General features: G+C 47.5%; 8 protein-coding genes across 14 annotated transcripts; 6 read left to right on the forward strand and 2 right to left on the reverse strand.

The window, feature by feature from the left end:
* Positions 1 to 43: 43 nt before the first annotated feature.
* LOC111077790 lies at positions 44 to 780 on the forward strand. Its single transcript, XM_022372208.2, has 2 exons — positions 44 to 488; positions 551 to 780. Exons 1-2 carry the CDS (start codon positions 117 to 119, stop codon positions 725 to 727), a joined length of 549 nt encoding a protein of 182 aa, XP_022227900.2. The 5' UTR covers positions 44 to 116; the 3' UTR covers positions 728 to 780.
* On the reverse strand, positions 729 to 3,562 carry LOC111077744 (phospholipase A-2-activating protein). The gene is made up of 4 exons (XM_022372136.2): positions 3,206 to 3,562; positions 2,277 to 3,143; positions 1,575 to 2,204; positions 729 to 1,506 (listed from the first exon to the last, which is right to left on the reverse strand). The coding sequence occupies exons 1-4, from the start codon at positions 3,361 to 3,363 to the stop codon at positions 795 to 797; spliced, it is 2,367 nt and encodes a 788-aa protein (XP_022227828.1). The 5' UTR covers positions 3,364 to 3,562; the 3' UTR covers positions 729 to 794.
* A 141-nt stretch (positions 3,563 to 3,703) lies between these two features.
* LOC111077801 (zinc finger matrin-type protein 5) lies at positions 3,704 to 4,393 on the forward strand. 2 transcript variants are annotated; one of them, XM_022372228.2, is made up of 3 exons: positions 3,704 to 3,903; positions 3,954 to 4,088; positions 4,154 to 4,393. In XM_022372228.2, the coding sequence occupies exons 1-3, from the start codon at positions 3,777 to 3,779 to the stop codon at positions 4,264 to 4,266; spliced, it is 375 nt and encodes a 124-aa protein (XP_022227920.1). In that variant the 5' UTR covers positions 3,704 to 3,776; the 3' UTR covers positions 4,267 to 4,393. The 2 variants fall into 2 exon arrangements, with proteins under 2 accessions (XP_022227920.1, XP_022227910.1); XM_022372218.2 differs by having other exon boundaries at positions 3,707 to 3,903; positions 4,150 to 4,393.
* LOC111077752 lies at positions 4,272 to 6,374 on the reverse strand. 2 transcript variants are annotated; one of them, XM_022372145.2, is made up of 5 exons: positions 6,313 to 6,374; positions 5,536 to 6,240; positions 5,270 to 5,466; positions 4,585 to 5,204; positions 4,272 to 4,525 (listed from the first exon to the last, which is right to left on the reverse strand). In XM_022372145.2, exons 2-5 carry the CDS (start codon positions 6,172 to 6,174, stop codon positions 4,362 to 4,364), a joined length of 1,620 nt encoding a protein of 539 aa, XP_022227837.2. In that variant the 5' UTR covers positions 6,175 to 6,240; positions 6,313 to 6,374; the 3' UTR covers positions 4,272 to 4,361. The 2 variants fall into 2 exon arrangements, with proteins under 2 accessions (XP_022227837.2, XP_022227845.2); XM_022372153.2 differs by lacking the exon at positions 6,313 to 6,374 and having other exon boundaries at positions 5,536 to 6,300.
* Positions 6,375 to 7,238: 864 nt separating this feature from the next.
* On the forward strand, positions 7,239 to 12,598 carry LOC121403806 (RNA-binding protein 5-A-like). Its single transcript, XM_041593844.1, has 12 exons — positions 7,239 to 7,330; positions 7,411 to 7,740; positions 7,800 to 8,028; positions 8,083 to 8,152; positions 8,424 to 8,497; positions 8,906 to 8,983; positions 10,168 to 10,294; positions 10,384 to 10,620; positions 10,674 to 11,150; positions 11,209 to 12,019; positions 12,078 to 12,327; positions 12,390 to 12,598. The coding sequence occupies exons 1-12, from the start codon at positions 7,239 to 7,241 to the stop codon at positions 12,504 to 12,506; spliced, it is 2,892 nt and encodes a 963-aa protein (XP_041449778.1). The 3' UTR covers positions 12,507 to 12,598.
* A 225-nt stretch (positions 12,599 to 12,823) lies between these two features.
* Positions 12,824 to 17,271, forward strand: LOC121403796 (RNA-binding protein 5-A-like). Of its 2 annotated transcripts, XM_041593795.1 has the most exons (12): positions 12,832 to 13,207; positions 13,288 to 13,617; positions 13,677 to 13,905; positions 13,960 to 14,029; positions 14,301 to 14,374; positions 14,783 to 14,863; positions 14,933 to 15,059; positions 15,149 to 15,385; positions 15,439 to 15,915; positions 15,974 to 16,784; positions 16,843 to 17,092; positions 17,155 to 17,271. In XM_041593795.1, exons 1-12 carry the CDS (start codon positions 13,059 to 13,061, stop codon positions 17,269 to 17,271), a joined length of 2,952 nt encoding a protein of 983 aa, XP_041449729.1. In that variant the 5' UTR covers positions 12,832 to 13,058. The 2 variants fall into 2 exon arrangements, with proteins under 2 accessions (XP_041449728.1, XP_041449729.1); XM_041593794.1 differs by lacking the exons at positions 14,301 to 14,374; positions 15,149 to 15,385; positions 15,439 to 15,915; ... (1 more) ...; positions 16,843 to 17,092; positions 17,155 to 17,271 and having other exon boundaries at positions 12,824 to 13,207; positions 14,933 to 15,040.
* Positions 17,272 to 17,546: 275 nt separating this feature from the next.
* On the forward strand, positions 17,547 to 22,197 carry LOC111077708 (RNA-binding protein 5-like). 4 transcript variants are annotated; one of them, XM_041593879.1, is made up of 13 exons: positions 17,550 to 17,690; positions 17,813 to 17,963; positions 18,044 to 18,373; positions 18,433 to 18,661; positions 18,716 to 18,785; positions 19,058 to 19,131; positions 19,540 to 19,620; positions 19,690 to 19,816; positions 19,906 to 20,142; positions 20,196 to 20,672; positions 20,731 to 21,541; positions 21,600 to 21,849; positions 21,915 to 22,197. In XM_041593879.1, the coding sequence occupies exons 2-13, from the start codon at positions 17,824 to 17,826 to the stop codon at positions 22,029 to 22,031; spliced, it is 2,943 nt and encodes a 980-aa protein (XP_041449813.1). In that variant the 5' UTR covers positions 17,550 to 17,690; positions 17,813 to 17,823; the 3' UTR covers positions 22,032 to 22,197. The 4 variants fall into 4 exon arrangements, with proteins under 4 accessions (XP_022227807.2, XP_041449813.1, XP_041449814.1 ...); XM_041593880.1 differs by having other exon boundaries at positions 17,818 to 17,963; XM_041593881.1 differs by lacking the exons at positions 17,550 to 17,690; positions 17,813 to 17,963; positions 18,044 to 18,373; positions 18,433 to 18,661; positions 19,058 to 19,131 and having other exon boundaries at positions 18,744 to 18,785.
* Positions 22,198 to 22,340: 143 nt separating this feature from the next.
* LOC111077771 (queuine tRNA-ribosyltransferase catalytic subunit) lies at positions 22,341 to 23,910 on the forward strand. Its single transcript, XM_022372177.2, has 2 exons — positions 22,341 to 22,513; positions 22,587 to 23,910. The coding sequence occupies exons 1-2, from the start codon at positions 22,425 to 22,427 to the stop codon at positions 23,761 to 23,763; spliced, it is 1,266 nt and encodes a 421-aa protein (XP_022227869.2). The 5' UTR covers positions 22,341 to 22,424; the 3' UTR covers positions 23,764 to 23,910.
* Positions 23,911 to 25,684: the final 1,774 nt, after the last annotated feature.

The following is a 25,684-nucleotide window of genomic DNA, read 5'->3' on the forward strand; positions in this document are numbered from 1 at the left end:
TTGTAAAATACCAGCAAAAGTAACGGCACTGTATCGGCTGCACTTTTACAACACTGCTGCAGGCTATCGAAATTTAGTTATCGAACTACGGAAAAAAAATTAAAATAAATAAGAAAATGGGCCCAGAACTACCTTCTGATCCTGGTCATGAGATATTTCCAACGCCAGCAGTGGACCATCCGCGTGTTGGTATCGAGAGCGAGGATAGCGATGACTCAGATGCCTACGATGGATACCAGAGGCTTGCCATGGATGATTTCAACGACAGTGAACCGAGAACAGAGCCACAGCCACCACAAGTGGAGGTGGAGGCTAACACACTGCCCGAAGATGACGAAGACATCGATTTGACAACAGCACCAGTTACCCATGGCGATCCCAATATGCCGCCCATTGAGTGTGCCGACATTGAAATCGAACGACAAGTGTGGAATGAGCCTCGACCCCAAGAGCTGCAAATGGAGCTGGATAAGACGCGAACCGAACAGGTTGTTTGCCCCATGAAAAGCTACAATCGATAAACGTCTCATAACAATTTTGATATTCTTAGATACTGAAAGCCATGTCAACGATTACGCTGCCAAACATAACGGTGCCCGACTGGGCGAAGGGTGTGCCGGAGGAGCGATGGAAACTGGATCTGCTGGAGCGCATAAACAGCCGCCAGCAGCCGAAGCCAGCGGCAACAGAAGAGGCGCCACAGCATTCCAAAACGGCAGCCGACTAAAGTGTATAATATTTATTTAGAAAAATCGTTCTCCAATATATAATTTAGACTTATGCAGGAAGTAGTTTTAGAATGCGGCCAGAAGTGCCTGTCCCACCGAGTTCACCTTGCTGAAGTTCTCGCCCTGAGGCGTGTTGGTCAGCTCACGCAGCTTGTCCATCACATAGTCAACGGAGATAACCTGGGCGATGGTCTCCTGGCCACATGGGGTTGTGGTCAAGTTGCCGATGGCTTGCATGGAGCGGTAACATGCCTCCAGATCCTTGGCCCACTTGAGCAGCTCCACAACGCCCGTCGTGACCATATAGCAAATATCGGACTTTGCCACACCCTGGGTCTGCGAAATGGTCAGGTTCAGATAGAAGGTGGCCATCGCAATCTGTAGATTGGCGCTGCCCGCTCGGATGCCACTAATCAACTCAATGATCTTGGGCAACTGCGATTCCACCTGCTGCCGTCCAGTGTGGTGGGTGAGGCTGTTCGCCAGGCAGCGTATCACCATCAATTGATTGGCCGCAGCCCCACCGAGTTGTGGCAACACGATGCTAAGGAAGTCATGGCTATTGCTGAGCACACTGAAAATGGCCTCGTTGCGCACGGCCAGGCGCAGTATGTCGATGACCGGAAAGAGCTGACCGACTGGCCATTTCAGTAGAATAATAAGCGCCTCCAGAGCAGTCAGTTCCAGCACGGGAGCCTGCTCGGTTAGCTTAATGACAGCCAGCAGCAGTTCATCGCCAACTTTTCCATCGCTGGGCGTAAGTTTATTGTTGAACTCTCTGCAAAAAAAAAAAAAAAGGAAATTCAATTCCATTGGTAATCCTTGAAGGCTCTACTCTCTACTCACTTCATTTTCTCCAGCACTTTGGCGGCATCGCAGGTATCAAATGTGCGATAGCTGCTGACGGGAAAGTGTTTGTCACCCGCACGCACAAAGTTCACATCCACACTGGATGGAGCATGACTTGTGCTAGTGGAATAGCTGGAGGATCCAGTGAAGGGATCCGCATTACCCGTAGTTCGGACATTCGTGTTGCTAGAGCCGGGCACATAGCGGGAGCCGCCAGTAAAGGGATCCTGATAACCGGTGGGTGCCTGACTCACCTCCACAGGCCCACCCTCCGAGTTCTTTACAATGAAGTTGGCCACCTGCTCGAGATATGCCTGTGGCAGGTCATTCTTGTGAATGAAGGCCTGGGCAGCCAGCCAGGGATCTTCGCCACGGTTGTAGGGCAGCTTTATCGGCGGCGCTGTGTCCGAGATGTCGACATTGAACACAAAGTCATACTCCTTGCCCTCGTACAGGTTCTTGCCCGAGCTGGCCTGAGTGCCGCCCGAGGCGCCCGTGACATCACCAACCAAATTCCACTTGCCGAGCTCCCAGCTATAACACTTGACGGATCCATCCAGATGACGCACCATTTTCGTTTGCCCCTCGCGGGTTCCATTCGATAGCAGGGCTTCAGGACCTGGAAGACTAAAAAAGGGATTTATGGCACATAAGTACTCGTACTCCGAGATGAAAGAAAAGCGGGAGGGCCAGGCTCACTCTGTCTTTTTAACGCCGCCAATCTCCTCGTTTATCTGCGATTTGCGTGTGGCGACCGCCTGGTCGAATGCTAGCCGGACGGCCTCGCTTGCTTGACGCGCTGGTTCTTTGCTAAACACCCGGACGACGCCATCGCTGCAGCCCGTGACAATGTCTCCGTTTTGCAGACACGCCACTGACCACACCGATATGCCCGGATGCAGAATGGGCTCGCCAAGCTGATCACCGGTTATTACATTCCACATGCGCAGCGTGCTGTCCTCGCCACAAGAGACGACAACCTGATCGCCCAAGGCCTGGTTCCGGGCCATGGCATAGATGTAGTTGGTATGCCCGGCCAGCTTTCGCACACACTCGCCCTCCTCGTTCCAGAAGTTCAGAACGGCATCGTTGCCGCACGAGAGCAGCGTGTTGGCCTCCAGGCCAATCAGACCACGGACGCAGTCGGTGTGACCCTTGAGCAGGCGCAGCTTGTCGCCCTTCTCGTTCCAGTAGTAGATGCACTTGTCGGCCCCTCCGGTCACGTACTTTTGTTCCGTTTTCAGCGTCGCCACAGCCCAGACGGCTGCTTCGTGTCCTTTGAGCGATACGGTCGTAACTTCGCCCGTTTCTCCAATGGTCCACACACAGGCGGTTTTGTCCCAACTGCCGCTGATGAGGCTGCGCGGCTTCAGGCCCTCCGACAATGCACAAACGGTCGACTCGTGACCTTTAAGCGTAAGCAGCGGCAGAAAGCCGTCTTGCTTATAGATGCAAATTGTCGCGTCATTGCTGGCCGTGCAAATCCACTGCTCGGCGGTATGGAAATATATGTAGGATATGAAGTTTTTGTGGTCCTGCAGCGTCAGGCTCTCGATATACTCGTTGCTGGAAGGTCAAAGGAAGCTTGAGGATTGACAAACACACGTGTTTTAGCTCACACAACGCACCCAATTGGCTTCCACAGCTTTGTACTCTTGTCCCGAGACCCAGACAAAATAATTTGACCGCCCTCGGGCGTGCTGCCACCAGCGGCAACAGCGCGCACATCCAAGCTGTGGCCAAACAGCTCACAGCTAAGCTTATACGTGTCCAGCGTAGGCTCCATTCCTCAAATATACGGTTTAAAACTCAGCAATTTCTCTTTTTCGCCGGCTTTTGGCCAAATTGTCTATCACTTAGTGGTGGTGTCAGCGACCTCCATTCGCGGCGGTGCAGTGTTGCAAAAATATTTGCTGATATCGGAGCAGAAACTAGCAGTCTGGATTGTCTGAGATAGTCCAGACAGTCATGAAAATTACTGCTAATGTTGAAATGGCTACTACAAAATATTTAATATCTAAAAAGAGTACAAAATAGAATATAATTTCGCAAATACGCAATCAAAATTTGCAAAAAGTGCGCAAATGATAGTCAATTGGCTGTCATCACTATGGAGAGCAGCACTATCGGCACAGCCATTTTCCAGGCGGCCATCTCTAGGACAAAAAGTTTGTTGCTTGCATTGCTTGCATTTACCAAATGGGACAAAGTTATTATTGTGATTACTGCGGTTGCTTTATGAAAAGTGATTTGAATGTGCGCAAGCTGCACAACAATGGCATATCTCACACGGTGGCCAAGTACCGCTACATGCGGCGCTTTGAAGGTAGGTGTAACGCGTATCCTTCCGAATCCCACTAATGTTTTGATGCTTAGATCCCGCTAAGATTTTGGCAGAGGAGCGTCTGAAGAAACCATGTCAGCGCTATTTTAATGGGTACTGCAAGTTCGATCTATATTGCAATTACGGTCATTATAGTGAACCGGAATTCAAGAAGCTGGAAAAGCTAGGTACGTACAAATTATGATTACAAATATGGAAACACTCAATATTTATTGCGCTGTTCTGCAGTCAGTGCGCAGAAGAAATCCAAATCGACTAAGCGAAAACCAAAGAAATGGCCCTGGAAAACATACCATCAGAGTGGTTTACCACCGTCCCTACGTCCAATGGAATTGGCCAAGCTGAAGAAAACCAATTTTGAACTAAACTGGGCCTAAATGTGTTTACTCTTTAACCAATTTACAATTAATATTTTAAGAAATGAATCTGTACAATTATCGTTAACCATTTAAAATAAGAATGACTTTATCCATCACGCGAGATATTTTCAAATTAATGCGCAAAATTCGAGCATATTCGTAGTGAAACGATTTGGGGGAATGCCCGTTGAAGTTTTCTTGATCCGGATCGCACATGTGAGCCAGCAGGAAGTAACAAAAATGCTCTGAAATATAAATAATGATGATGCAATGTTATTCTATGCAATGGTTGCCATAAGCTCACCTTGCTCCTGTTCTACGGCAAAGAAAAGCGGAGTGTTGCCCGCCCTCGACTCTGCAGCATTTAGAATTTCCAGCTTCAATCGACGATCCTTGAGCATATGCTTGGTGGATTCCAGTCTGTCGCAAGCACGCTCATAGTATTTGGCAAACGCTTTCTCTGGCGTCAGCCTTGGATCTGGCGTCTCTGTTGACCTTCGATAAACTGGCTGCCGCCCATTCAATTCACGCTCGTCTATGCAGTCCAATATGATCTCTGCAATGTCGTACTGATTGTGGCGCACTGCCAAGTGCAAAGCTGTGTACCCGTCATCGTTGGTTTGAAGCAGTAGATTCAAATCAATGCTGAGCATTAGTTCCCTTATCGATTCTCTTTCAACGTTGTTGATGACAGCTATATGGAGGGCCGTATTGGATTTTTCGTATATGTGATTGGGCAAGCAGCCGGCTGTTAATAGCGTTGTGACCATTCCCGGATAAGTATCATTCATTAGAGCGAGTTCCAGGCAATCTTCACCTTCATCGCTAAGCATTTCATTGATATTAATATTACTATGGGTGTAAACAAAAATCTGACGTTTAACGGCCATAATGTCCCCCTTTAAAATTGCATCATGGATGGGCCTAAACGGGAGGGGAGAACTAAAATTACACATCTGCTGGTGCATGCTGCATGTTCAATTACTCACAGCAGGCCTTGAGGGGACTTAATACAGGCCGTCTTGAACTCCTTAAGCATTATTTTATAGATATTATCCGACTCCGTACCGTCTATAAATCTATTGACACTATCGATACATTCGTCCACGTTGATTGATATTGTTGATACATCCGTCATGTTCGAATCGCGACGCTCTAATATCGCTGGTTTTACCTCTGGGCTCCCCTGAGAATAAAAAAGTTATAAATTAATATCCACATTTGCAAATCGATGTATGAGGACACTTTGACTTACAGAAACTTCCAGTTTTTTCTTCTTGGCTGCCACGGGAGTTAGTTGTTTATCGTCCCGATCCTTCTGATTCATTTCAGCTGCGGATACTTTGACCACCTTTGGCACACAGTTGTTGCGCTTACGGCCACGCTTTTTCCCAACAATTTGCGTCTTGGATTGAGCTGGACTAGGAATAGGAACGGGGCTGGAGCCACTGGGTACATCCGAATCGGGTGAATCATTTTTTATCAACAACTTTTCGACTAAATTGGGCGTCGTATGATTTCGATTAGGTGTGATGGGCGATAGTATCCTCGGTTCATCATCTGTTTGTGTGAATGCGTCTACTTTGATCGCAGCACAACAGCACTGTTTATTTAGATGCGAAGTAGGTGCAGTAGCAGATGTCTTATCGCTGTCCCCCCGTCCATTAATGGCATCGATAACACGTTGTTGCATACCTTTATCTGGTATAAGCATGAGTAATCTGAAGATATCCCCGTAAACCGACTGAAAGGATTTACGTTGTATGTACGCGTTGCTGTTCAAAGGCACGGGATCTGTAACAACTCGAACTGGCGCTGTTGCCTTCAATATCACGTCTGATCCGTTCGACACTCGCTGTATGCGCTGTGTTTTCGTTAAGAGCACTTTCTTCATTGTTTGTACTTTATACGTTACGTTATATATACAACGATTGTATTTTGTTTGAAATTCGGGGGAAGTCTATGTTTAGATCGAAGTAAAATGTTATAAAATGGTTTTTCCCCAAGACACGCTACTCAGTGAGTGACTTACAGTGTTGCCAAGCGCTCGGACATTGACGTTTTTAGAGGTGTGCGATGCTGCGATTGTTTCACTATTACTGTAAACATCAATTTCGGTGTTTTAAATGTTATCTTAATGATATTTTTATTTATTAAAAGAGTTATATTTTATAGTAAATTATATAAACATCACTTAGGAGCCTGATTTATTCCTTATTTTCCTAAATATACTAAAGTATTCTTTTGATATTTTCATCTCTAGATCACTCACACTACGACTAATCACACCAACATCGTAAACTATTGATAAAAACAAATCTTATCTAGGAATTTATGATAAAAGTTTATTAACCTAAAACAAGCAGGTATAAGTCAAGGACTCGCGAAATACTCGTAGGAGGATGTGACAAAAGCGGTATATTTACCTGAAGTTTATTGAAAAAGTACACATATAATTGTGAAATAAATGCTTGAATAACTGTATTATTATATTATATTAAATAACTCTTTAAATGTTCATTTAGATGGGGATTTTCCCCAAAATTCTTCAACCAGCTGTAAGTGCTGCATAACAGTTTCCCTGCTCCGCTTTGCAACACATTCCACTCAGTCTAGTATCGATAACTTGTAATCGATTTTGTGTTTCTGGCAAAGGAGGCAGAGAATTTTTCTACAGCCTTTTTGTTGTAAAAATTTTAATTCACGCTCATTGAACGGACTTTGGGAAATGATAATCCTTTAAGTATATCTTGGTCCTCCCAGCAACGTACAATACGTAAGAAATGTGCAAATTTGAATACGTAACTAGCTAAAGTTTACCTTTAGCGCTCGGCAAAAGGGCCACAGGCGCGTGTGAATGTGGGCAGATAATTAAATATAATTACCGATTCGTATCAGATTAGCGTAATATGGATTCCCGTTACGGTCGAGGCTTCTCCGGAGGCGGTGGCAATGGAAATGTCGGTGGAGGCGGTGGTGGCGGGCGTTGGCGGCGGAAACCACGGCGGGGGCCAATACAGACGCTACAGTCGATCCCGGTCACGTTCACGGTAAGAAACCCTCCCGACATACATACGTATGTGTGTACTTTACTGGTAAATATTGATCTGAAATATGTATGTGCTTGCAGCGAACGGAACCGAGAGCACGGGGGCTACAGACGCCACAATTCACGTTCGCGCAGCCGCGAGCGTTCCTCGAATTACAATAGACATGCCGGCGGCAGCGGCAGTGGCAGTCAGGACAAGGATCTCTATCGCGACCTGATCGACGACGACTACCAAGAGGAGCGCAATTACAACTCGCGCAATAACTCTGACAATCGTCAGCACCGAGGCGAGGACAACTACGACCGGCGCGAGGATAACTATGATAGCAACCGCGACCACCGCTGGAAGAACTATGAGCGCCAGTCGCGGGAACGCAACTCCGACTATGATCGGGGGAATGAGCGCAACAAGTAAGACTTCCGTGAAGCAAATTCTTGCTGCAACTGAACCCTTGGATCCACCTTTTCAGTCGGGGCGCTGACTATCGGCATCATAATAATGGAAACAATGGGAACAACAGCGCCCAGCCGAACAGGGAGCGCGACAGGGAAAGGGACCGCGAGAGACGCTACTCCTCCGACGACGATAGCGATGTGACCGACGAGAGCCAGTATCGTCGCAAGCATCACAGGACCTGCAACGAAGCGCAAAACAATATCATCCTCTTCGGTCTTCAGAAGCACGTTACCGAGGCAGACGTAAGGGGAAGGTTCTACCAGAAATAAGAGCGCATTTTAATGTAACCCTTGCAGATCATGGGCGAGCTGATCAAAGTGAATATGGAGCCCACTTCTATACGAGTGATGAGGAAGCAGCCTACAGGTGGGTCACATAGCCAACGAACTTGCTATATACGAATACATACGCGTATGATTAGGCTAGACTAAGACCACATGAAGAGCGTGAGTATTGAGTGCCCAGCAATGTGATCAACGGGAAATACAATTCATTTAATAGTTGGCTTACGACAAACATCTACAAAATTCCACTATAAACCAAAAGCAATCCCCAAAAAATGTTACAAAACTATTGAAACAACCAACAACATATTTTGACAAAAACATTTCTGTATCTGCTTCTATCTAAAATTTAGGTGCCTCACGCTGTTTCGCATTTGTCGAGTTTAAAACCGTCGAGGAATCGAGACAATGGATGGAAATAACTAAGGTATCACAACAACCAACAAGACTCTTCTTGATTCAGCCACGAAATCGGCACTAATCAAAACTCGGCATCAACTGTAACGAAATCAGAGCTTTAAGTTCAGTTCTCCTCGTCGCCTTCTTTAGTTAAGCATCTCATCATTTCATCTGTTCTGACTGTTTCGTTTCGTTTGGTTGTCTAGTCCAAATTGGGATGGTTCAGAGCGAGAACTGAACTTAAAGTAATCATTTCACACTTTTAGCGGTAATCGAACGGAGCAAACTGCCAGCGACTACATCCGGCGCGACATCTGCGCGTTGCAAACACACAGAACAGAAGCAACCTGGTGACTGTGTAGCCTGTGAAACTTATGATCCAATCATTCCAGTCACTAATACGCCATCACACTGTTCTCTTCCTTCTCTTCTTTAGGGCTTTCTCCAGTTGGGCGATCACCGGGTGTCCATGCAATATAGCCACACACGGATGTCGGACTGGACTTGTATTAAGGTATATAAAAATGCTGCAAAATACCAATATGTTGCATTAGGAAAAAATCCAATTTAAATTTTCGTTCCATGCTTTTGGTACGGACGCGCAGGGTACTAGTATTTGAGTTCTCTTTTTCCTAGGCTGCGGCACTGTCTACTTGAGCTACAGAGCTACTGTTTTATACAACGTTGCAGGGTCAATCGTTGGCGACCGCACGTGAAATTGTGATTCAAAGTAGAAACAATGATCTTGAGTTCACCGCTGACAGACACCGTTCGCACGACGCTCTCCAATATCCGATAAAATATTGAAACATTTCTAAAACAATAATTGGATAATTTTAAATGTTCTCATTGATCGCGTGTGCCCAAAAGTTCAAACATCATACTAAAATCATGCTTGACTGGCAGAAAGAATAATTTTGGCAGGAAAAAATGTTTAAATTTCAAGATAGAGAAAGAAGCTGGTGCCAGTCGAATCGGTATCATAAAAATCGATCAATACAGTTTGCGATGAGGATTAAATTATCAAAAAGAGATTTTGAACTTATTAGATTTTCCAGGCATGCAACCATACGTTTTACGACTGAAAGTTAAATCACCAGTAAATTTACCTAAAAACCGAATTTTTACTGCGACAAATGTTTTTGCAGTCAGTGCGCTGGCAAACGAGTGCAGCCAGTGCGCAGGGGGCTTGCCCCCTAGTAATTAAATTAATTTTCAAAATGTTTACATTATGTCTACGCTAATTTAAAGCCGTATGCATATGGGTAAATTTGTAAAATTTACGTCGCACTAAATAATTCCAATAGCATCCATTGAAATGTAATTGAATCAGTGCGAGGTCTTTTGTATTTTTTGTATTACAAATAGTGACTACACTCGGATGCGTTCAAAACAATTCTCACTTGTACAATTCGAGCCTCTTAATTTAAATGTTGAGCGTCCGAGTCTTGCGTGAGCATACTCATTCATTCAAATTCTTCCTACGAGATGACAAATACATATGTGCAAGTGTTTAATACCCTAAACACTCAAAGGGTATGATTAAGTCCGAATCTCGGAAATGTATATAGGAGAAGGTGACTGCTGAATACCGACAGACTGAAGTAGGCTTCCGCTTTTATTAAGCTACAAGCTACCCACACGTTCTGGCGGTCATCAAAATACAACACAAAATCGTTTATTTTCTTGCTCTTTTAGTGTGGTGCCAGCAACTTTAAGCGCCGCTTCCAGTGCTTCATGTGCAGCGCCTCTCGCGAGGAAAGCGAGAACGCCCTCTGTGGCGGTGGAGAAGGAATCGATGAAGTCACCCGAATCCTCACAAAAAGTATACAAACCAAAACCAATCTCATGCAATGCCATTTTGTTCAAAGCAAAGAAACACACTCATTAACCTGCCATGCTTACCCCATGCAGAGATTATGTTGCGCAATCTGGATGCCCTGACCAACGAGGAGGGCGTGCTGACTGCCCTGCAGCAGCTACTGCCCAAGCTGGCCAAATCTGTCAGCAAAGTGCTGATCAGCCGTGACACCCTAACGCAGGCATCGCGAGGCATCTGCTATCTGCACTTTGACACGCTCGTTGACTCAATGGAGTTGCACAACGCCTTGACCGCGCTGGATCCACCTCTGACCCTAGATGACCGTGAAGGTAAGTGTCGTCGGGCTATTTTCTATCCAATTCGCTAATCACTTCCGTTTCAGTTGCCATTAGCTACTGCGTCGACGTTGATGATCGGCCGAAATTACCAAAGGAATCGCCAGCTGCCACCTCCACGAGTTCGGCCAGCGGAGGAATTCCAAGCGGCTCAATAGCAGCTGTGGCACCCTCAGGAGCTGGTGGAAGCTATACGCTGGCCGACGTTCCCCGGCTCGCGGAGTACAGTGCCTCGTTGTATGCCTCCAATCCGGCGGAGCAGGCGCACTATGTTCAGTACTACACGGACTACTACACGGCAGAGATAGCCAAGAGCGGTAACTCAGACCCTCAGCTGACGGAAGCGAATTCCGGGGCTGCCGTGGCTCTCTCGGCCATCCAACGGAAGCAAAAGAAGATGAGCAACATTGAGACGACGGCCACAGCGGCCGCTATAGCTGCTGCCCAGGCAGCTGCCGAGATTAAAGCCACATTTGCCTCCCAGAATGTGATCGCCCCAAGAGGAAACGATGGGAAGACTTATCGTAAGTGAATGGCATAAATCCCCAAGCCCCAAGCTCCATAGAACTCTCTCCCCTGCAGCCGCTCCCGATGTGTCCCGCTATCAGTACGATGAGAGCTCTGGGTACTACTTCGACCCGACCACGGGTCTTTATTACGACGCCCACTCGCAGTACTACTACAACAACGAAACGGGAGCCTACCTGTACTGGGATCAGCGACGCAGCACCTACATTCTGGCGACTCCTGCCTCCACGCAGGCGGCACTGCAGGAGGTGCTGGCAGAGGCCGAGCAGAAGGATGACGATTCCAAGAAGGAGAAGGAAAAAGACAAGGAGAAGGACGGAAACAACAAGCACGACAAGGTCAAGGTGGCCAAGAAGATCGTCAAAGACATGGAGAAGTGGGCCAAGCAGCTCAACCAGAAGAAGGACTACACCGTGGTGGCCACACCTCATCCCATCTTGACAGGAAGCGAGATGTCGGGGCCCAGCAGCTCGCGTTCCACTCCAGGCTCGTATGCAGACGTGGGCTTCTCCATACTGGAGAAGAAGGAGCGAGCTAAGCTGGCTGACTTTATGCCGCCAGCGGCTCCACTGGGGGTGAATAAGCTGTTCAAAGCCTATGGCGGTGGCTCCGAGTCGGATGAAGAGACTGCGGGGCCTTCAGCGGCGGCTGTTGGTGGATCCAGTGCCGTTGCTGATGAAATGGACTTTGTGGACTTCCAGAAGCTGACATGTTTGCTATGTAAACGTGCCTTTCAATCCCTCGAAATCCTGCAGAAGCATTTGAAAATGTCGAATTTGCACAAAGAGAATTTGGCCAAGCTCAATCAAGGTTCAGGAGCGACTGCTGACGCCGACCCCGATCCCGATAGCGACGCCGGCTTGTCGTATGTAAAAGCTTTATTTTTGACCAGATATTTCGTAAATTCTTGGGTCTTTCCTTAGCTATCGGGACCGTGCCAAGGAGAGGAGACTGAAGTACGGTGAAAGCGATCCCCCGCCGCCAAATCGCAGCCGGGAGCGCTTCGAGCAGGAGATAAAGACATTGCAGACACGTCAGAAGAACAACGCCAGCGCGGCTGCAGCACTGCCCATCAGTTCGAACAATGTGGGCAATCGCTTGATGCAGAAGATGGGCTGGACGGAGGGCCAGGGTCTGGGCAGGAAGAATCAGGGGCGCACACAGATCATTGAGGTAACATAAGTCATACATAAAGTTAAGTCAGGAACGTTTCAATGTACATTTTATATCCGTAGGCTGATGGTCGCACCAAGAGTGTAGGCCTGGGCAACAAGGTGTGCAACCTGCCACCTGGTACCGACTACAAATCCTACATTAAAAAGATGATGAAGCAGCGCTATGAGAACGCCTAAACATGTAGAGAGAACGCCCGAAAATGTATTTTTTAAGATTAATTAATTTAATTATTATGTGCTTATTGTGGTATGATACAAAAAATAATACAAATATAATTGTGAAATAAATGCTTGAATAACTGTATTATTATATTATATTAAATAACTCTTTAAATGTTCATTTAGATGGGGATTTTCCCCAAAATTCTTCAACCAGCTGTAAGTGCTGCATAACAGTTTCCCTACTCCGCTTTGCAACACATTCCACTCAGTCTAGTATCGATAACTTGTAATCGATTTTGTGTTTCTGGCAAAGGAGGCAGAGAATTTTTCTGCAGCCTTTTTGTTGTAAAAATTTTAATTCACGCTCATTGAACGGACTTTGGGAAATGAGAATCCTTTAAGTATATCTTGGTCCTCCCAGCAACGTACAATACGTAAGAAATGTGCAAATTTGAATACGTAACTAGCTAAAGTTTACCTTTAGCGCTCGGCAAAAGGGCCACAGGCGCGTGTGAATGTGGGCAGATAATTAAATATAATTACCGATTCGTATCAGATTAGCGTAATATGGATTCCCGTTACGGTCGAAGCTTCTCAGGAGGCGGTGGCAATGGAAATGTCGGTGGAGGCGGTGGTGGCGGCGTTGGTGGCGTTGGCGGCGGAAACCACGGCGGGGGCCAGTACAGACGCTACAGTCGATCCCGGTCACGTTCACGGTAAGAAACCCTCCCGACATACATACGTATGTGTGTACTTTACTGGTAAATATTAATCTGAAATATGTATGTGCTTGCAGCGAACGGAACCGAGAGCACGGGGGCTACAGACGCCACAATTCACGTTCGCGCAGCCGCGAGCGTTCCTCGAATTACAATAGACATGCCGGCGGCAGCGGCAGTGGCAGTCAGGACAAGGATCTCTATCGCGACCTGATCGACGACGACTACCAAGAGGAGCGCAATTACAACTCGCGCAATAACTCTGAAAATCGTCAGCACCGAGGCGAGGACAACTACGACCGGCGCGAGGATAACTATGATAGCAACCGCGACCACCGCTGGAAGAACTATGAGCGCCAGTCGCGGGAACGCAACTCCGACTATGATCGGGGGAATGAGCGCAACAAGTAAGACTTCCGTGAAGCAAATTCTTGCTGCAACTGAACCCTTGGATCCACCTTTTCAGTCGGGGCGCGGACTATCGGCATCATAATAATGGAAACAATGGGAACAACAACGCCCAACCGAACAGGGAGCGCGACAGGGAAAGGGACCGCGAGAGACGCTACTCCTCCGACGACGATAGCGATGTGACCGACGAGAGCCAGTATCGTCGCAAGCATCACAGGACCTGCAACGAAGCGCAAAACAATATCATCCTCTTCGGTCTTCAGAAGCACGTTACCGAGGCAGACGTAAGGGGAAGGTTCTACCAGAAATAAGAGCGCATTTTAATGTAACCCTTGCAGATCATGGGCGAGCTGATCAAAGTGAATATGGAGCCCACTTCTATACGAGTGATGAGGAAGCAGCCTACAGGTGGGTCACATAGCCAACGAACTTGCTATATACGAATACATACGCGTATGATTAGGCTAGACTAAGACCACATGAAGAGCGTGAGTATTGAGTGCCCAGCAATGTGATCAACGGGAAATACAATTCATTTAATAGTTGGCTTACGACAAACATCTACAAAATTCCACTATAAACCAAAAGCAATCCCCAAAAAATGTTACAAAACTATTGAAACAACCAACAACATATTTTGACAAAAACATTTCTGTATCTGCTTCTATCTAAAATTTAGGTGCCTCACGCTGTTTCGCATTTGTCGAGTTTAAAACCGTCGAGGAATCGAGACAATGGATGGAAATAACTAAGGTATCACAACAACCAACAAGACTCTTCTTGATTCAGCCACGAAATCGGCACTAATCAAAACTCGGCATCAACTGTAACGAAATCAGAGCTTTAAGTTCAGTTCTCCTCGTCGCCTTCTTTAGTTAAGAATCTCATCATTTCATCTGTTCTGACTGTTTCGTTTCGTTTGGTTCTCTAGTCCAAATTGGGATGGTTCAGAGCGAGAACTGAACTTAAAGTAATCATTTCACACTTTTAGCGGTAATCGAACGGAGCAAACTGCCAGCGACTACATCCGGCGCGACATCTGCGCGTTGCAAACACACAGAACAGAAGCAACCTGGTGACTGTGTAGCCTGTGAAACTTATGATCCAATCATTCCAGTCACTAATACGCCATCACACTGTTCTCTTCCTTCTCTGCTTTAGGGCTTTCTCCAGTTGGGCGATCACCGGGTGTCCATGCAGTATACACGCAACACACGCATCTCGGACTGGACTTGTGTCAAGGTATGGCCTGCCTCTATTTTCCTGCGCAGGTCGTTCGACTTCAATGATTTCCTTCTTTCGTATTTTTAGTGTGGTGCCACCAATTTTAAGCGGCGCTACCAGTGCTTCATGTGCAACGTCTCCCGCGAGGAAAGCGAGAATGTGCTGTCTGGAGCTGGAGAAGGAATCGATGAAGTCACCCGAATCCTCACAAAAAGTATACAAACCAAAACCAATCTCATGCAATGCCATTTTGTTCAAAGCAAAGAAACACACTCATTAACCTGCCATGCTTACCCCATGCAGAGATTATGTTGCGCAATCTGGATGCCCTGACCAACGAGGAGGGCGTGCTGACTGCCCTGCAGCAGCTACTGCCCAAGCTGGCCAAATCTGTCAGCAAAGTGCTGATCAGCCGTGATACCCTAACGCAGGCATCGCGAGGCATCTGCTATCTGCACTTCGACACGCTCGTTGACTCAATGGAGTTGCACAACGCCTTGACCGCGCTGGATCCACCTCTGACCCTAGATGACCGTGAAGGTAAGTGTCGTCGTGCTATTTTCTATCCAATTCGCTAATCACTTCCGTTTCAGTTGCCATTAGCTACTGCGTCGACGTTGATGATCGGCCGAAATTACCAAAGGAATCGCCAGCTGCCACCTCCACGAGTTCGGCCAGCGGAGGAATTCCAAGCGGCTCAATAGCAGCTGTGGCACCCTCAGGAGCTGGTGGAAGCTATACGCTGGCCGACGTTCCCCGGCTCGCGGAGTACAGTGCCTCGTTGTATGCCTCCAATCCGGCGGAGCAGGCGCACTATGTTCAGTACTACACGGACTACTACACGGCAGAGATAGCCAAGAGCGGTAACTCAGACCCTCAGCTGACGGAAGCCAATTCCGGGGCTGCCGTGGCTCTCTCGGCCATCCAACGGAAGCAAAAGAAGATGAGCAACATTGAGACGACGGCCACAGCGGCCGCTATAGCTGCTGCCCAGGCAGCTGCCGAAATTAAAGCCACATTTGCCTCCCAGAATGTGATCGCCCCAAGAGGAAACGATGGGAAGACTTATCGTAAGTGAATGGCATAAATCCCCAAGCCCCAAGCTCCATAGAACTCTCTCCCCTGCAGCCGCTCCCGATGTGTCCCGCTATCAGTACGATGAGAGCTCTGGGTACTACTTCGACCCGAGCACGGGTCTCTATTACGACGCCCACTCGCAGTACTACTACAACAACGAAACGGGAGCCTACCTGTACTGGGATCAGCGACGCAGCACCTACATTCTGGCGACTCCTGCCTCCACGCAGGCGGCACTGCAGGAGGTGCTGGCAGAGGCCGAGCAAAAGGATGACGATTCCAAGAAGGAGAAGGAAAAAGACAAGGAGAAGGACGGAAACAACAAGCACGACAAGGTCAAGGTGGCCAAGAAGATCGTCAAAGACATGGAGAAGTGGGCCAAGCAGCTCAACCAGAAGAAGGACTACACCGTGGTGGCCACACCTCATCCCATCTTGACAGGAAGCGAGATGTCGGGGCCCAGCAGCTCGCGTTCCACTCCAGGCTCGTATGCAGACGTGGGCTTCTCCATACTGGAGAAGAAGGAGCGAGCTAAGCTGGCTGACTTTATGCCGCCAGCGGCTCCACTGGGGGTGAATAAGCTGTTCAAAGCCTATGGCGGTGGCTCCGAGTCGGATGAAGAGACTGCGGGGCCTTCAGCGGCGGCTGTTGGTGGATCCAGTGCCGTTGCTGATGAAATGGACTTTGTGGACTTCCAGAAGCTGACATGTTTGCTATGTAAACGTGCCTTTCAATCCCTCGAAATCCTGCAGAAGCATTTGAAAATGTCGAATTTGCACAAAGAGAATTTGGCCAAGCTCAATCAAGGTTCAGGAGCGTCTGCTGACGCCGACCCCGATCCCGATAGCGACGCCGGTTTATCGTATGTAAAAGCTTTATTTTTGACCAGATATTTCGTAAATTCTTGGGTCTTTCCTTAGCTATCGGGACCGTGCCAAGGAGAGGAGACTGAAGTACGGTGAAAGCGATCCCCCGCCGCCAAATCGCAGCCGGGAGCGCTTCGAGCAGGAGATAAAGACATTGCAGACACGTCAGAAGAACAACGCTAGCGCGGCTGCAGCACTGCCCATCAGCTCGAACAATGTGGGCAATCGCTTGATGCAGAAGATGGGCTGGACGGAGGGCCAGGGTCTGGGCAGGAAGAATCAGGGGCGCACACAGATCATTGAGGTAACACAAGTCATACATAAAGTTAAGCCAGGAACGTTTCAATGTACATTTTATATCCGCAGGCTGATGGTCGCACCAAGAGTGTAGGCCTGGGCAACAAGGTGTGCAACCTGCCACCTGGTACCGACTACAAATCCTACATTAAAAAGATGATGAAGCAGCGCTATGAAAACGCCTAAACATGTAGATAGAACGCCCGAAAATGTATTTTTTAAGATTAATTAATTTAATTATTATGTGCTTATTGTGGTATGATACAAAAAAGAATACAAATATAATTGTGAAATAAATGCTTGAATAACTGTAATATTATATTATATTAAATAACTCTTTAAATGTTCATTTAGATGGGGATTTTCCCCTAAAGTCTTCAACCAGCTGTAAGTGCTGCATAACAGTTTCCCTACTCCGCTTTGCAACACATTCCACCCAGTCTAGTATCGATAACTTGTAATCGATTTTGTGTTTCTGGCAAAGGAGGCAGAGAATTTTTCTACAGCCTTTTTGTTGTAAAAATTTTAATTCACGCTCATTGAACGGACTTTGGGAAATGAGAATCCTTTAAGTATATCTTGGTCCTCCCAGCAACGTACAATACGTAAGAAATGTGCAAATTTGAATACGTAACTAGCTAAAGTTTACCTTTAGCGCTCGGCAAAAGGGCCACAGGCGCGTGTGAATGTGGGCAGATAATTAAATATAATTACCGATTCGTATCAGATTAGCGTAATATGGATTCCCGTTACGGTCGAAGCTTCTCAGGAGGCGGTGGCAATGGAAATGTCGGTGGAGGCGGTGGTGGCGGCGTTGGCGGCGGAAACCACGGCGGGGGCCAATACAGACGCTACAGTCGATCCCGGTCACGTTCACGGTAAGAAACCCTCCCGACATACATACGTATGTGTGTACTTTACTGGTAAATATTAATCTGAAATATGTATGTGCTTGCAGCGAACGGAACCGAGAGCACGGGGGCTACAGACGCCACAATTCACGTTCGCGCAGCCGCGAGCGTTCCTCGAATTACAATAGACATGCCGGCGGCAGCGGCAGTGGCAGTCAGGACAAGGATCTCTATCGCGACCTGATCGACGACGACTACCAAGAGGAGCGCAATTACAACTCGCGCAATAACTCTGACAATCGTCAGCACCGAGGCGAGGACAACTACGACCGGCGCGAGGATAACTATGATAGCAACCGCGACCACCGCTGGAAGAACTATGAGCGCCAGTCGCGGGAACGCAACTCCGACTATGATCGGGGGAATGAGCGCAACAAGTAAGACTTCTGTGAAGCAAATTCTTGCTGCAACTGAACCCTTGGATCCACCTTTTCAGTCGGGGCGCTGACTATCGGCATCATAATAATGGAAACAATGGGAACAACAGCGCCCAACCGAACAGGGAGCGCGACAGGGAAAGGGACCGCGAGAGACGCTACTCCTCCGACGACGATAGCGATGTGACCGACGAGAGCCAGTATCGTCGCAAGCATCACAGGACCTGCAACGAAGCGCAAAACAATATCATCCTCTTCGGTCTTCAGAAGCACGTTACCGAGGCAGACGTAAGGGGAAGGTTCTACCAGAAATAAGAGCGCATTTTAATGTAACCCTTGCAGATCATGGGCGAGCTGATCAAAGTGAATATGGAGCCCACTTCTATACGAGTGATGAGGAAGCAGCCTACAGGTGGGTTACATAGCCAACGAACTTGCTATATACGAAATACATACGCGTATGATTAGGCTAGACTAAGACCACACGAAGAGCGTGAGTATTGAGTGCCCAGCAATGTGATCAACGGGAAATACAATTCATTTAATAGTTGGCTTACGACAAACATCTACAAAATTCCACTATAAACCAAAAGCAATCCCCAAAAAATGTTACAAAACTATTGAAACAACCAACAACATATTTTGACAAAAACATTTCTGTATCTGCTTCTATCTAAAATTTAGGTGCCTCACGCTGTTTCGCATTTGTCGAGTTTAAAACCGTCGAGGAATCGAGACAATGGATGGAAATAACTAAGGTATCACAACAACCAACAAGACTCTTCTTGATTCAGCCACGAAATCGGCACTAATCAAAACTCGGCATCAACTGTAACGAAATCAGAGCTTTAAGTTCAGTTCTCCTCGTCGCCTTCTTTAGTTAAGCATCTCATCATTTCATCTGTTCTGACTGTTTCGTTTCGTTTGGTTCTCTAGTCCAAATTGGGATGGTTCAGAGCGAGAACTGAACTTAAAGTAATCATTTCACACTTTTAGCGGTAATCGAACGGAGCAAACTGCCAGCGACTACATCCGGCGCGACATCTGCGCGTTGCAAACACACAGAACAGAAGCAACCTGGTGACTGTGTAGCCTGTGAAACTTATGATCCAATCATTCCAGTCACTAATACGCCATCACACTGTTCTCTTCCTTCTCTGCTTTAGGGCTTTCTCCAGTTGGGCGATCACCGGGTGTCCATGCAGTATACACGCAACACACGCATCTCGGACTGGACTTGTGTCAAGGTATGGCCTGGCTCTATTTTCCTGCGCAGGTCGTTCGACTTCAATGATTTCCTTCTTTCGTATTTTTAGTGTGGTGCCACCAATTTTAAGCGGCGCTACCAGTGCTTCATGTGCAACGTCTCCCGCGAGGAAAGCGAGAATGTGCTGTCTGGAGCTGGAGAAGGAATCGATGAAGTCACCCGAATCCTCACAAAAAGTATACAAACCAAAACCAATCTCATGCAATGCCATTTTGTTCAAAGCAAAGAAACACACTCATTAACCTGCCATGCTTACCCCATGCAGAGATTATGTTGCGCAATCTGGATGCCCTGACCAACGAGGAGGGCGTGCTGACTGCCCTGCAGCAGCTGCTGCCCAAGCTGGCCAAATCTGTCAGCAAAGTGCTGATCAGCCGTGATACCCTAACGCAGGCATCGCGAGGCATCTGCTATCTGCACTTCGACACGCTCGTTGACTCAATGGAGTTGCACAACGCCTTGACCGCGCTGGATCCACCTCTGACCCTAGATGACCGTGAAGGTAAGTGTCGTCGTGCTGTTTTCTATCCAATTCGCTAATCACTTCCGTTTCAGTTGCCATTAGCTACTGCGTCGACGTTGATGATCGGCCGAAATTACCAAAGGAATCGCCAGCTGCCACCTCCACGAGTTCGGCCAGCGGAGGAATTCCAAGCGGCTCAATAGCAGCTGTGGCACCCTCAGGAGCTGGTGGAAGCTATACGCTGGCCGACGTTCCCCGGCTCGCGGAGTACAGTGCCTCGTTGTATGCCTCCAATCCGGCGGAGCAGGCGCACTATGTTCAGTACTACACGGACTACTACACGGCAGAGATAGCCAAGAGCGGTAACTCAGACCCTCAGCTGACGGAAGCCAATTCCGGGGCTGCCGTGGCTCTCTCGGCCATCCAACGGAAGCAAAAGAAGATGAGCAACATTGAGACGACGGCCACAGCGGCCGCTATAGCTGCTGCCCAGGCAGCTGCCGAGATAAAAGCCACATTTGCCTCCCAGAATGTGATCGCCCCAAGAGGAAACGATGGGAAGACTTATCGTAAGTGAATGGCATAAATCCCCAAGCCCCAAGCTCCATAGAACTCTCTCCCCTGCAGCCGCTCCCGATGTGTCCCGCTATCAGTACGATGAGAGCTCTGGGTACTACTTCGACCCGAGCACGGGTCTCTATTACGACGCCCACTCGCAGTACTACTACAACAACGAAACGGGAGCCTACCTGTACTGGGATCAGCGACGCAGCACCTACATTCTGGCGACTCCAGCCTCCACGCAGGCGGCACTGCAGGAGGTGCTGGCAGAGGCCGAGCAGAAGGATGACGATTCCAAGAAGGAGAAGGAAAAAGACAAGGAGAAGGACGGAAACAACAAGCACGACAAGGTCAAGGTGGCCAAGAAGATCGTCAAAGACATGGAGAAGTGGGCCAAGCAGCTCAACCAGAAGAAGGACTACACCGTGGTGGCCACACCTCATCCCATCTTGACAGGAAGCGAGATGTCGGGGCCCAGCACCTCGCGTTCCACTCCAGGCTCGTATGCAGACGTGGGCTTCTCCATACTGGAGAAGAAGGAGCGAGCTAAGCTGGCTGACTTTATGCCGCCAGCGGCTCCACTGGGGGTGAATAAGCTGTTCAAAGCCTATGGCGGTGGCTCCGAGTCGGATGAAGAGACTGCGGGGCCTTCAGCGGCGGCTGTTGGTGGATCCAGTGCCGTTGCTGATGAAATGGACTTTGTGGACTTCCAGAAGCTGACATGTTTGCTATGTAAACGTGCCTTTCAATCCCTCGAAATCCTGCAGAAGCATTTGAAAATGTCGAATTTGCACAAAGAGAATTTGGCCAAGCTCAATCAAGGTTCAGGAGCGTCTGCTGACGCCGACCCCGATCCCGATAGCGACGCCGGCTTATCGTATGTAAAAGCTTTATTTTTGACCAGATATTTCGTAAATTCTTGGGTCTTTCCTTAGCTATCGGGACCGTGCCAAGGAGAGGAGACTGAAGTACGGTGAAAGCGATCCCCCGCCGCCAAATCGCAGCCGGGAGCGCTTCGAGCAGGAGATAAAGACATTGCAGACACGTCAGAAGAACAACGCCAGCGCGGCTGCAGCACTGCCCATCAGCTCGAACAATGTGGGCAATCGCTTGATGCAGAAGATGGGCTGGACGGAGGGCCAGGGTCTGGGCAGGAAGAATCAGGGGCGCACACAGATCATTGAGGTACCAATACTACAACTTTAAATTTGAATTAGATAATTAAAATATGCAATTTGTTAAATCCACAGGCTGAGGGTCGCACCAACAATGTGGGCCTGGGAAACAAGGCTGGCAATATGCCACCTGGAAACGATTACAAATCTTATATTAAGAAGATGATGAAGCAGCGATATGAAAACGCTTGAAGATTATTTTTTTTTTTATGATTCCGTTTGAATTTTGAAGTATTCGGGCCATACCTCAACTGTGCATCCTCACCTGATTGTGCTCGTTTAGAATTATTTAAATGTAAAGAATTCTACAATAGATAAGCACAATATATCATCAATAAAGCATTTCATTCGACTTTTATAATTTGTTATTATTATTTTATTTCTGGGAGCGAGCCCCCCCCCCCCAGTAGTACTAACTACTTGGACGACTGTTTACACTAGGTAAAACACTCAATTCAGAAAATACCAAAACTATTTTTGTTGGTATTTTATCGTAAGTGGAATGCGTCACACTAATTCCCATTAAAAACGTGCACCCGGCAAATTTTATTTTATTAAATTGTTTTTTTGCCGTTCGACAGCTAGATGAGTCCAAAAAGTATTCCTCCCCTGACCTATAAGGTCGTGGCGGAGTGCTCAGTGTCCAAGGCAAGGGCTGGCCTGATGACGCTGCGGTGAGTAATAAAAGTACAGACCGGCTGATTCGTTTTAATCACATGAATCGTTTCGTTTCGTTTCGTTTCGCAGGCACAGTGAGGTAAATACGCCCGTATTCATGCCGGTGGGCACTCAGGGAACATTGAAGGGCATTCTGCCGGATCAGTTGATTGAGTTGAACTGCCAAATCCTGCTGGGCAACACCTATCATTTGGGACTACGGCCGGGCATTGAGACTTTGCGGCTAGCTGGCGGCCTGCACAAGTTTATGGGCTGGCCTCGTTCCATATTGACGGACTCTGGCGGCTTCCAGATGGTTTCGCTGCTGCAGCTGGCCGAGATTGATGAGAAGGGCGTGAACTTTCGCTCACCCTTCGACAACAGCGAATGCATGCTGACGCCCGAGCACTCGATACAGATCCAAAATGCTATTGGTGCGGACATAATGATGCAGCTGGATGATGTGGTGAAGACGACTACAACCGGACCACGGGTCGAGGAGGCCATGGAGCGGACAATACGCTGGGTGGATCGCTGCATCGAGGCGCATGGCCGGGACGATGATCAGTCGCTGTTTCCCATTGTCCAGGGTGGTCTGGATGTGCCACTGCGGCAACGTTGCGTCACCGCCCTGATGGAGCGACAAGTTCGCGGCTTTGCCGTCGGTGGACTGAGTGGCGGCGAGAGCAAACACGACTTCTGGCGCATGGTTGATGTCTGCACGGACTATCTGCCGCGAGATAAACCGCGTTACCTCATGGGCGTGGGCTTTGCCGCCGATCTTGTGGTCTGTGTGGCTTTGGGAATTGATATGTTCGATTGTGTCTTTCCCACGCGTACGGCCCGATTCGGATGTGCCTTGGTCGACAGTGGACAGCTAAATCTTAAGCAGCCCAAATACAAGCTTGACCTGGAGCCCATTGACAAGGAGTGCGAGTGCAGCACTTGCAAGCGCTACACCCGTTCGTACCTCCATCACATTGCCACCAATGAGAGCGTCTCCTGCTCCCTTCTTAGCATCCACAATGTGGCCTATCAGCTGCGTCTGATGAGGTGCATGCGCGAGGCCATTCAACGCGATGAGTTTCCGCAATTTGTGCGTGACTTTATGGCCAGACATTTTGGCACGGATCCGATTCCTGCATGGATACGGGAGTCTTTGCAAGCGGTGAACATTCAACTGCCTGCGGATGAGCAGAAGCAACAGGAGATGCCAACGAAGCAGGAGCAACAAGTGCTAGAAGTGTCGCAGGCAGCCACCAGTTAACACAAAACAGAGCGAAGACGAAGCTTATTATACCCCTTACGCTTTAATGACATTTGCTAAATATTCTACTGACGGATTAGATTAATGGGGTGAGCGCCTTGGAACTTCTTGGAACAGGAATCCCAGAAGTATTAACATCTCCAGCTAAAGTCAGTAGAACTTACCGACATTCTTAAGAGGCATTTGTACAAACCTAAGAAATATTTTGATTAAAAAATTTGCTTTAGAATTAAGCAAAACACACATTATGCAGTAAGAAATCATCACAATAAAGCTGAGAGATTGGTTTAAAATTTAAAGTTAAGCTAATAAATAATTAAATAATAAATAAATAAATTAAACTTAAAAAAAATGAAACCAAACTCGTTCACTTACCGCATAGATCTCCCCTGCCTAGGGTATGAGAAATACCGGTTTTTGATTCTGCTTTGCCAACTTTTTTAAGTTAAAAGCTTCTCTGTGGGAAGGAGCTTTTGGTACCAGCTGTATGACGCATACAGAGCAAATCGATTGTGATCGTCTCGTCTCGCGGCGGAACGTAAAATTCATTGCCGTTTTTGATTTTGTACTTCAGTTTCGCTTTTTTTCCCCCGCTTTCCCGCCCGTCACCTTCTTTGTGGCGTACTCGTTCATAGAGTACATGTGGAGAGTGCGCGTATAAAGAAAGAAAAGAGAAAAACAAAATAAAATAAAATTGCCTCTCACTTTTTTTTTTGGATTGGATTGGATTGGACTCTGGTGCTTGGGGCTGGATCTCTGGCGATCGCTAGCTCTTTCAGATCGGTGAGAGCCGACACACACAGAGAGAGAGAGAGAGAAACAGTTGCTGTGTGGGGTGCCAGTGGTCCCCAGTTCCCCATTCGCGAATTCTGCTCCGTCGTCGTCGGTCTAACGGTCTTGCTGCACGCATCTTACGGGCACATTGGCAGGCGAGAAAAAATCGCGCTAATAATAAATTGAAACCGAAATCAGAAGATCGGAAATCCAAATAGAGCGGTACAACTGCTACCCACCACAAAATTCACAATCAATTGTAAGAAATCCCGATTGAATTTATTCCATACAAAAATTTATTGTTTTGCAATGACAATTAATCACGGACTTGCAAGTGCGTGAGTGAGAGATGTTTATGGAGAGTGTTTGCCAGAGTGTGTGGAGTGGAGTGTCTGAGTGTGCTGGAATGAGCATACGAATTGTGTGTGTGTCTCTGTGTGTGTTTTGTGTGTGTGTGTGTGTGTGTGTGCTGAAGCTTAACACGGCTCATTCTTGTCTCGGATTCGTTCTGTTCGGTTGCCAAATGTGGTCAAAGCGAAAATAACAAAAAAAATATATATATACACACAGTACGTACACCAATACGTATACGTACCAAGTGCTTTTTATGGTTTTGAAAAAATACTGTGAGATTCGATTGTCATCTACAGGATCGAATCGTATCGGAACGGATTGGATCGTTGCTTGCAGCTGGAATAGCCCCAATATTCCTCACGGTATTTTTGTTCGTGCTCTCGCCCCCAGCCCTTATATAAATTATTGGCCCCGATAGCATCTGCAAATTAGGCAAAGTCCAAAAGCGAACTTTTCACGGCTGGTCCCACCATCACACATCTCTCTCTTATTCAATTCCTTTGCTTCGCTCTTATTATTTATATTTTTCTGTATTTTGCCATCGTTTTGGCTTTTGCCAGTGTTTTTGATTTTTCATGGTTTCATTTCTTTAAATAAGTTTTATTTTTAGCATTTTTAGTTATTTTTGTGTATATGTTTTTTTTTTCACACACCATTTTCGCTGTGGCCCGCTGTTTGCTTGATTATTTTTCGAAATTTTCATTCCGATTCTTTGGAATAGCACCAGAATCTGGGCACAGAGCACACACAGAGTGTGTGTACACATTGTGTGAGTGTGAAAACTCAAGATTTT

This window comes from Drosophila obscura, unplaced genomic scaffold (genome assembly GCF_018151105.1).
Source record: "Drosophila obscura isolate BZ-5 IFL unplaced genomic scaffold, ASM1815110v1 contig_200, whole genome shotgun sequence".
NCBI lineage: Eukaryota > Metazoa > Arthropoda > Insecta > Diptera > Drosophilidae > Drosophila > Drosophila obscura.

Bases quoted from the DNA above. Each gene is read 5' to 3' on its own strand.
- LOC111077801 (XM_022372218.2), top strand. From the start codon at position 3,777: ATGGGACAAAGTTATTATTGTGATTACTGCGGTTGCTTTATGAAAAGT. The intron at 3,904-3,953 runs GTAGGTGTAACG...TTTGATGCTTAG, and splicing joins CTACATGCGGCGCTTTGAAG to ATCCCGCTAAGATTTTGGCA. The intron at 4,089-4,149 runs GTACGTACAAAT...GCTGTTCTGCAG, and splicing joins CAAGAAGCTGGAAAAGCTAG to TCAGTGCGCAGAAGAAATCC.
- LOC111077744 (XM_022372136.2), bottom strand. From the start codon at position 3,363: ATGGAGCCTACGCTGGACACGTATAAGCTTAGCTGTGAGCTGTTTGGC. The intron at 3,144-3,205 runs GTGCGTTGTGTG...TTGACCTTCCAG, and splicing joins AAGCTGTGGAAGCCAATTGG to CAACGAGTATATCGAGAGCC. The intron at 1,507-1,574 runs GTGAGTAGAGAG...TTTTTTTTGCAG, and splicing joins AAAGTGCTGGAGAAAATGAA to AGAGTTCAACAATAAACTTA.
- LOC111077752 (XM_022372145.2), bottom strand. From the start codon at position 6,174: ATGAAGAAAGTGCTCTTAACGAAAACACAGCGCATACAGCGAGTGTCG. The intron at 5,467-5,535 runs GTAAGTCAAAGT...TTTTATTCTCAG, and splicing joins AGAAAAAACTGGAAGTTTCT to GGGAGCCCAGAGGTAAAACC. The intron at 5,205-5,269 runs GTGAGTAATTGA...CCTCCCGTTTAG, and splicing joins AAGTCCCCTCAAGGCCTGCT to GCCCATCCATGATGCAATTT.
- LOC111077771 (XM_022372177.2), top strand. From the start codon at position 22,425: ATGAGTCCAAAAAGTATTCCTCCCCTGACCTATAAGGTCGTGGCGGAG. The intron at 22,514-22,586 runs GTGAGTAATAAA...TTCGTTTCGCAG, and splicing joins GCTGGCCTGATGACGCTGCG to GCACAGTGAGGTAAATACGC.
- LOC121403806 (XM_041593844.1), top strand. From the start codon at position 7,239: ATGTCGGTGGAGGCGGTGGTGGCGGGCGTTGGCGGCGGAAACCACGGC. The intron at 8,498-8,905 runs GTATCACAACAA...TCTCTTCTTTAG, and splicing joins AATGGATGGAAATAACTAAG to GGCTTTCTCCAGTTGGGCGA. The intron at 11,151-11,208 runs GTAAGTGAATGG...TCTCCCCTGCAG, and splicing joins AAACGATGGGAAGACTTATC to CCGCTCCCGATGTGTCCCGC.
- LOC111077790 (XM_022372208.2), top strand. From the start codon at position 117: ATGGGCCCAGAACTACCTTCTGATCCTGGTCATGAGATATTTCCAACG. The intron at 489-550 runs GTTGTTTGCCCC...TGATATTCTTAG, and splicing joins ATAAGACGCGAACCGAACAG to ATACTGAAAGCCATGTCAAC.
- LOC121403796 (XM_041593795.1), top strand. From the start codon at position 13,059: ATGGATTCCCGTTACGGTCGAAGCTTCTCAGGAGGCGGTGGCAATGGA. The intron at 13,208-13,287 runs GTAAGAAACCCT...ATGTGCTTGCAG, and splicing joins CGATCCCGGTCACGTTCACG to CGAACGGAACCGAGAGCACG. The intron at 13,618-13,676 runs GTAAGACTTCCG...CCACCTTTTCAG, and splicing joins CGGGGGAATGAGCGCAACAA to TCGGGGCGCGGACTATCGGC.
- LOC111077708 (XM_041593879.1), top strand. From the start codon at position 17,824: ATGGATTCCCGTTACGGTCGAAGCTTCTCAGGAGGCGGTGGCAATGGA. The intron at 18,786-19,057 runs GTGGGTTACATA...TCTAAAATTTAG, and splicing joins GATGAGGAAGCAGCCTACAG to GTGCCTCACGCTGTTTCGCA. The intron at 21,542-21,599 runs GTATGTAAAAGC...GTCTTTCCTTAG, and splicing joins GATAGCGACGCCGGCTTATC to CTATCGGGACCGTGCCAAGG.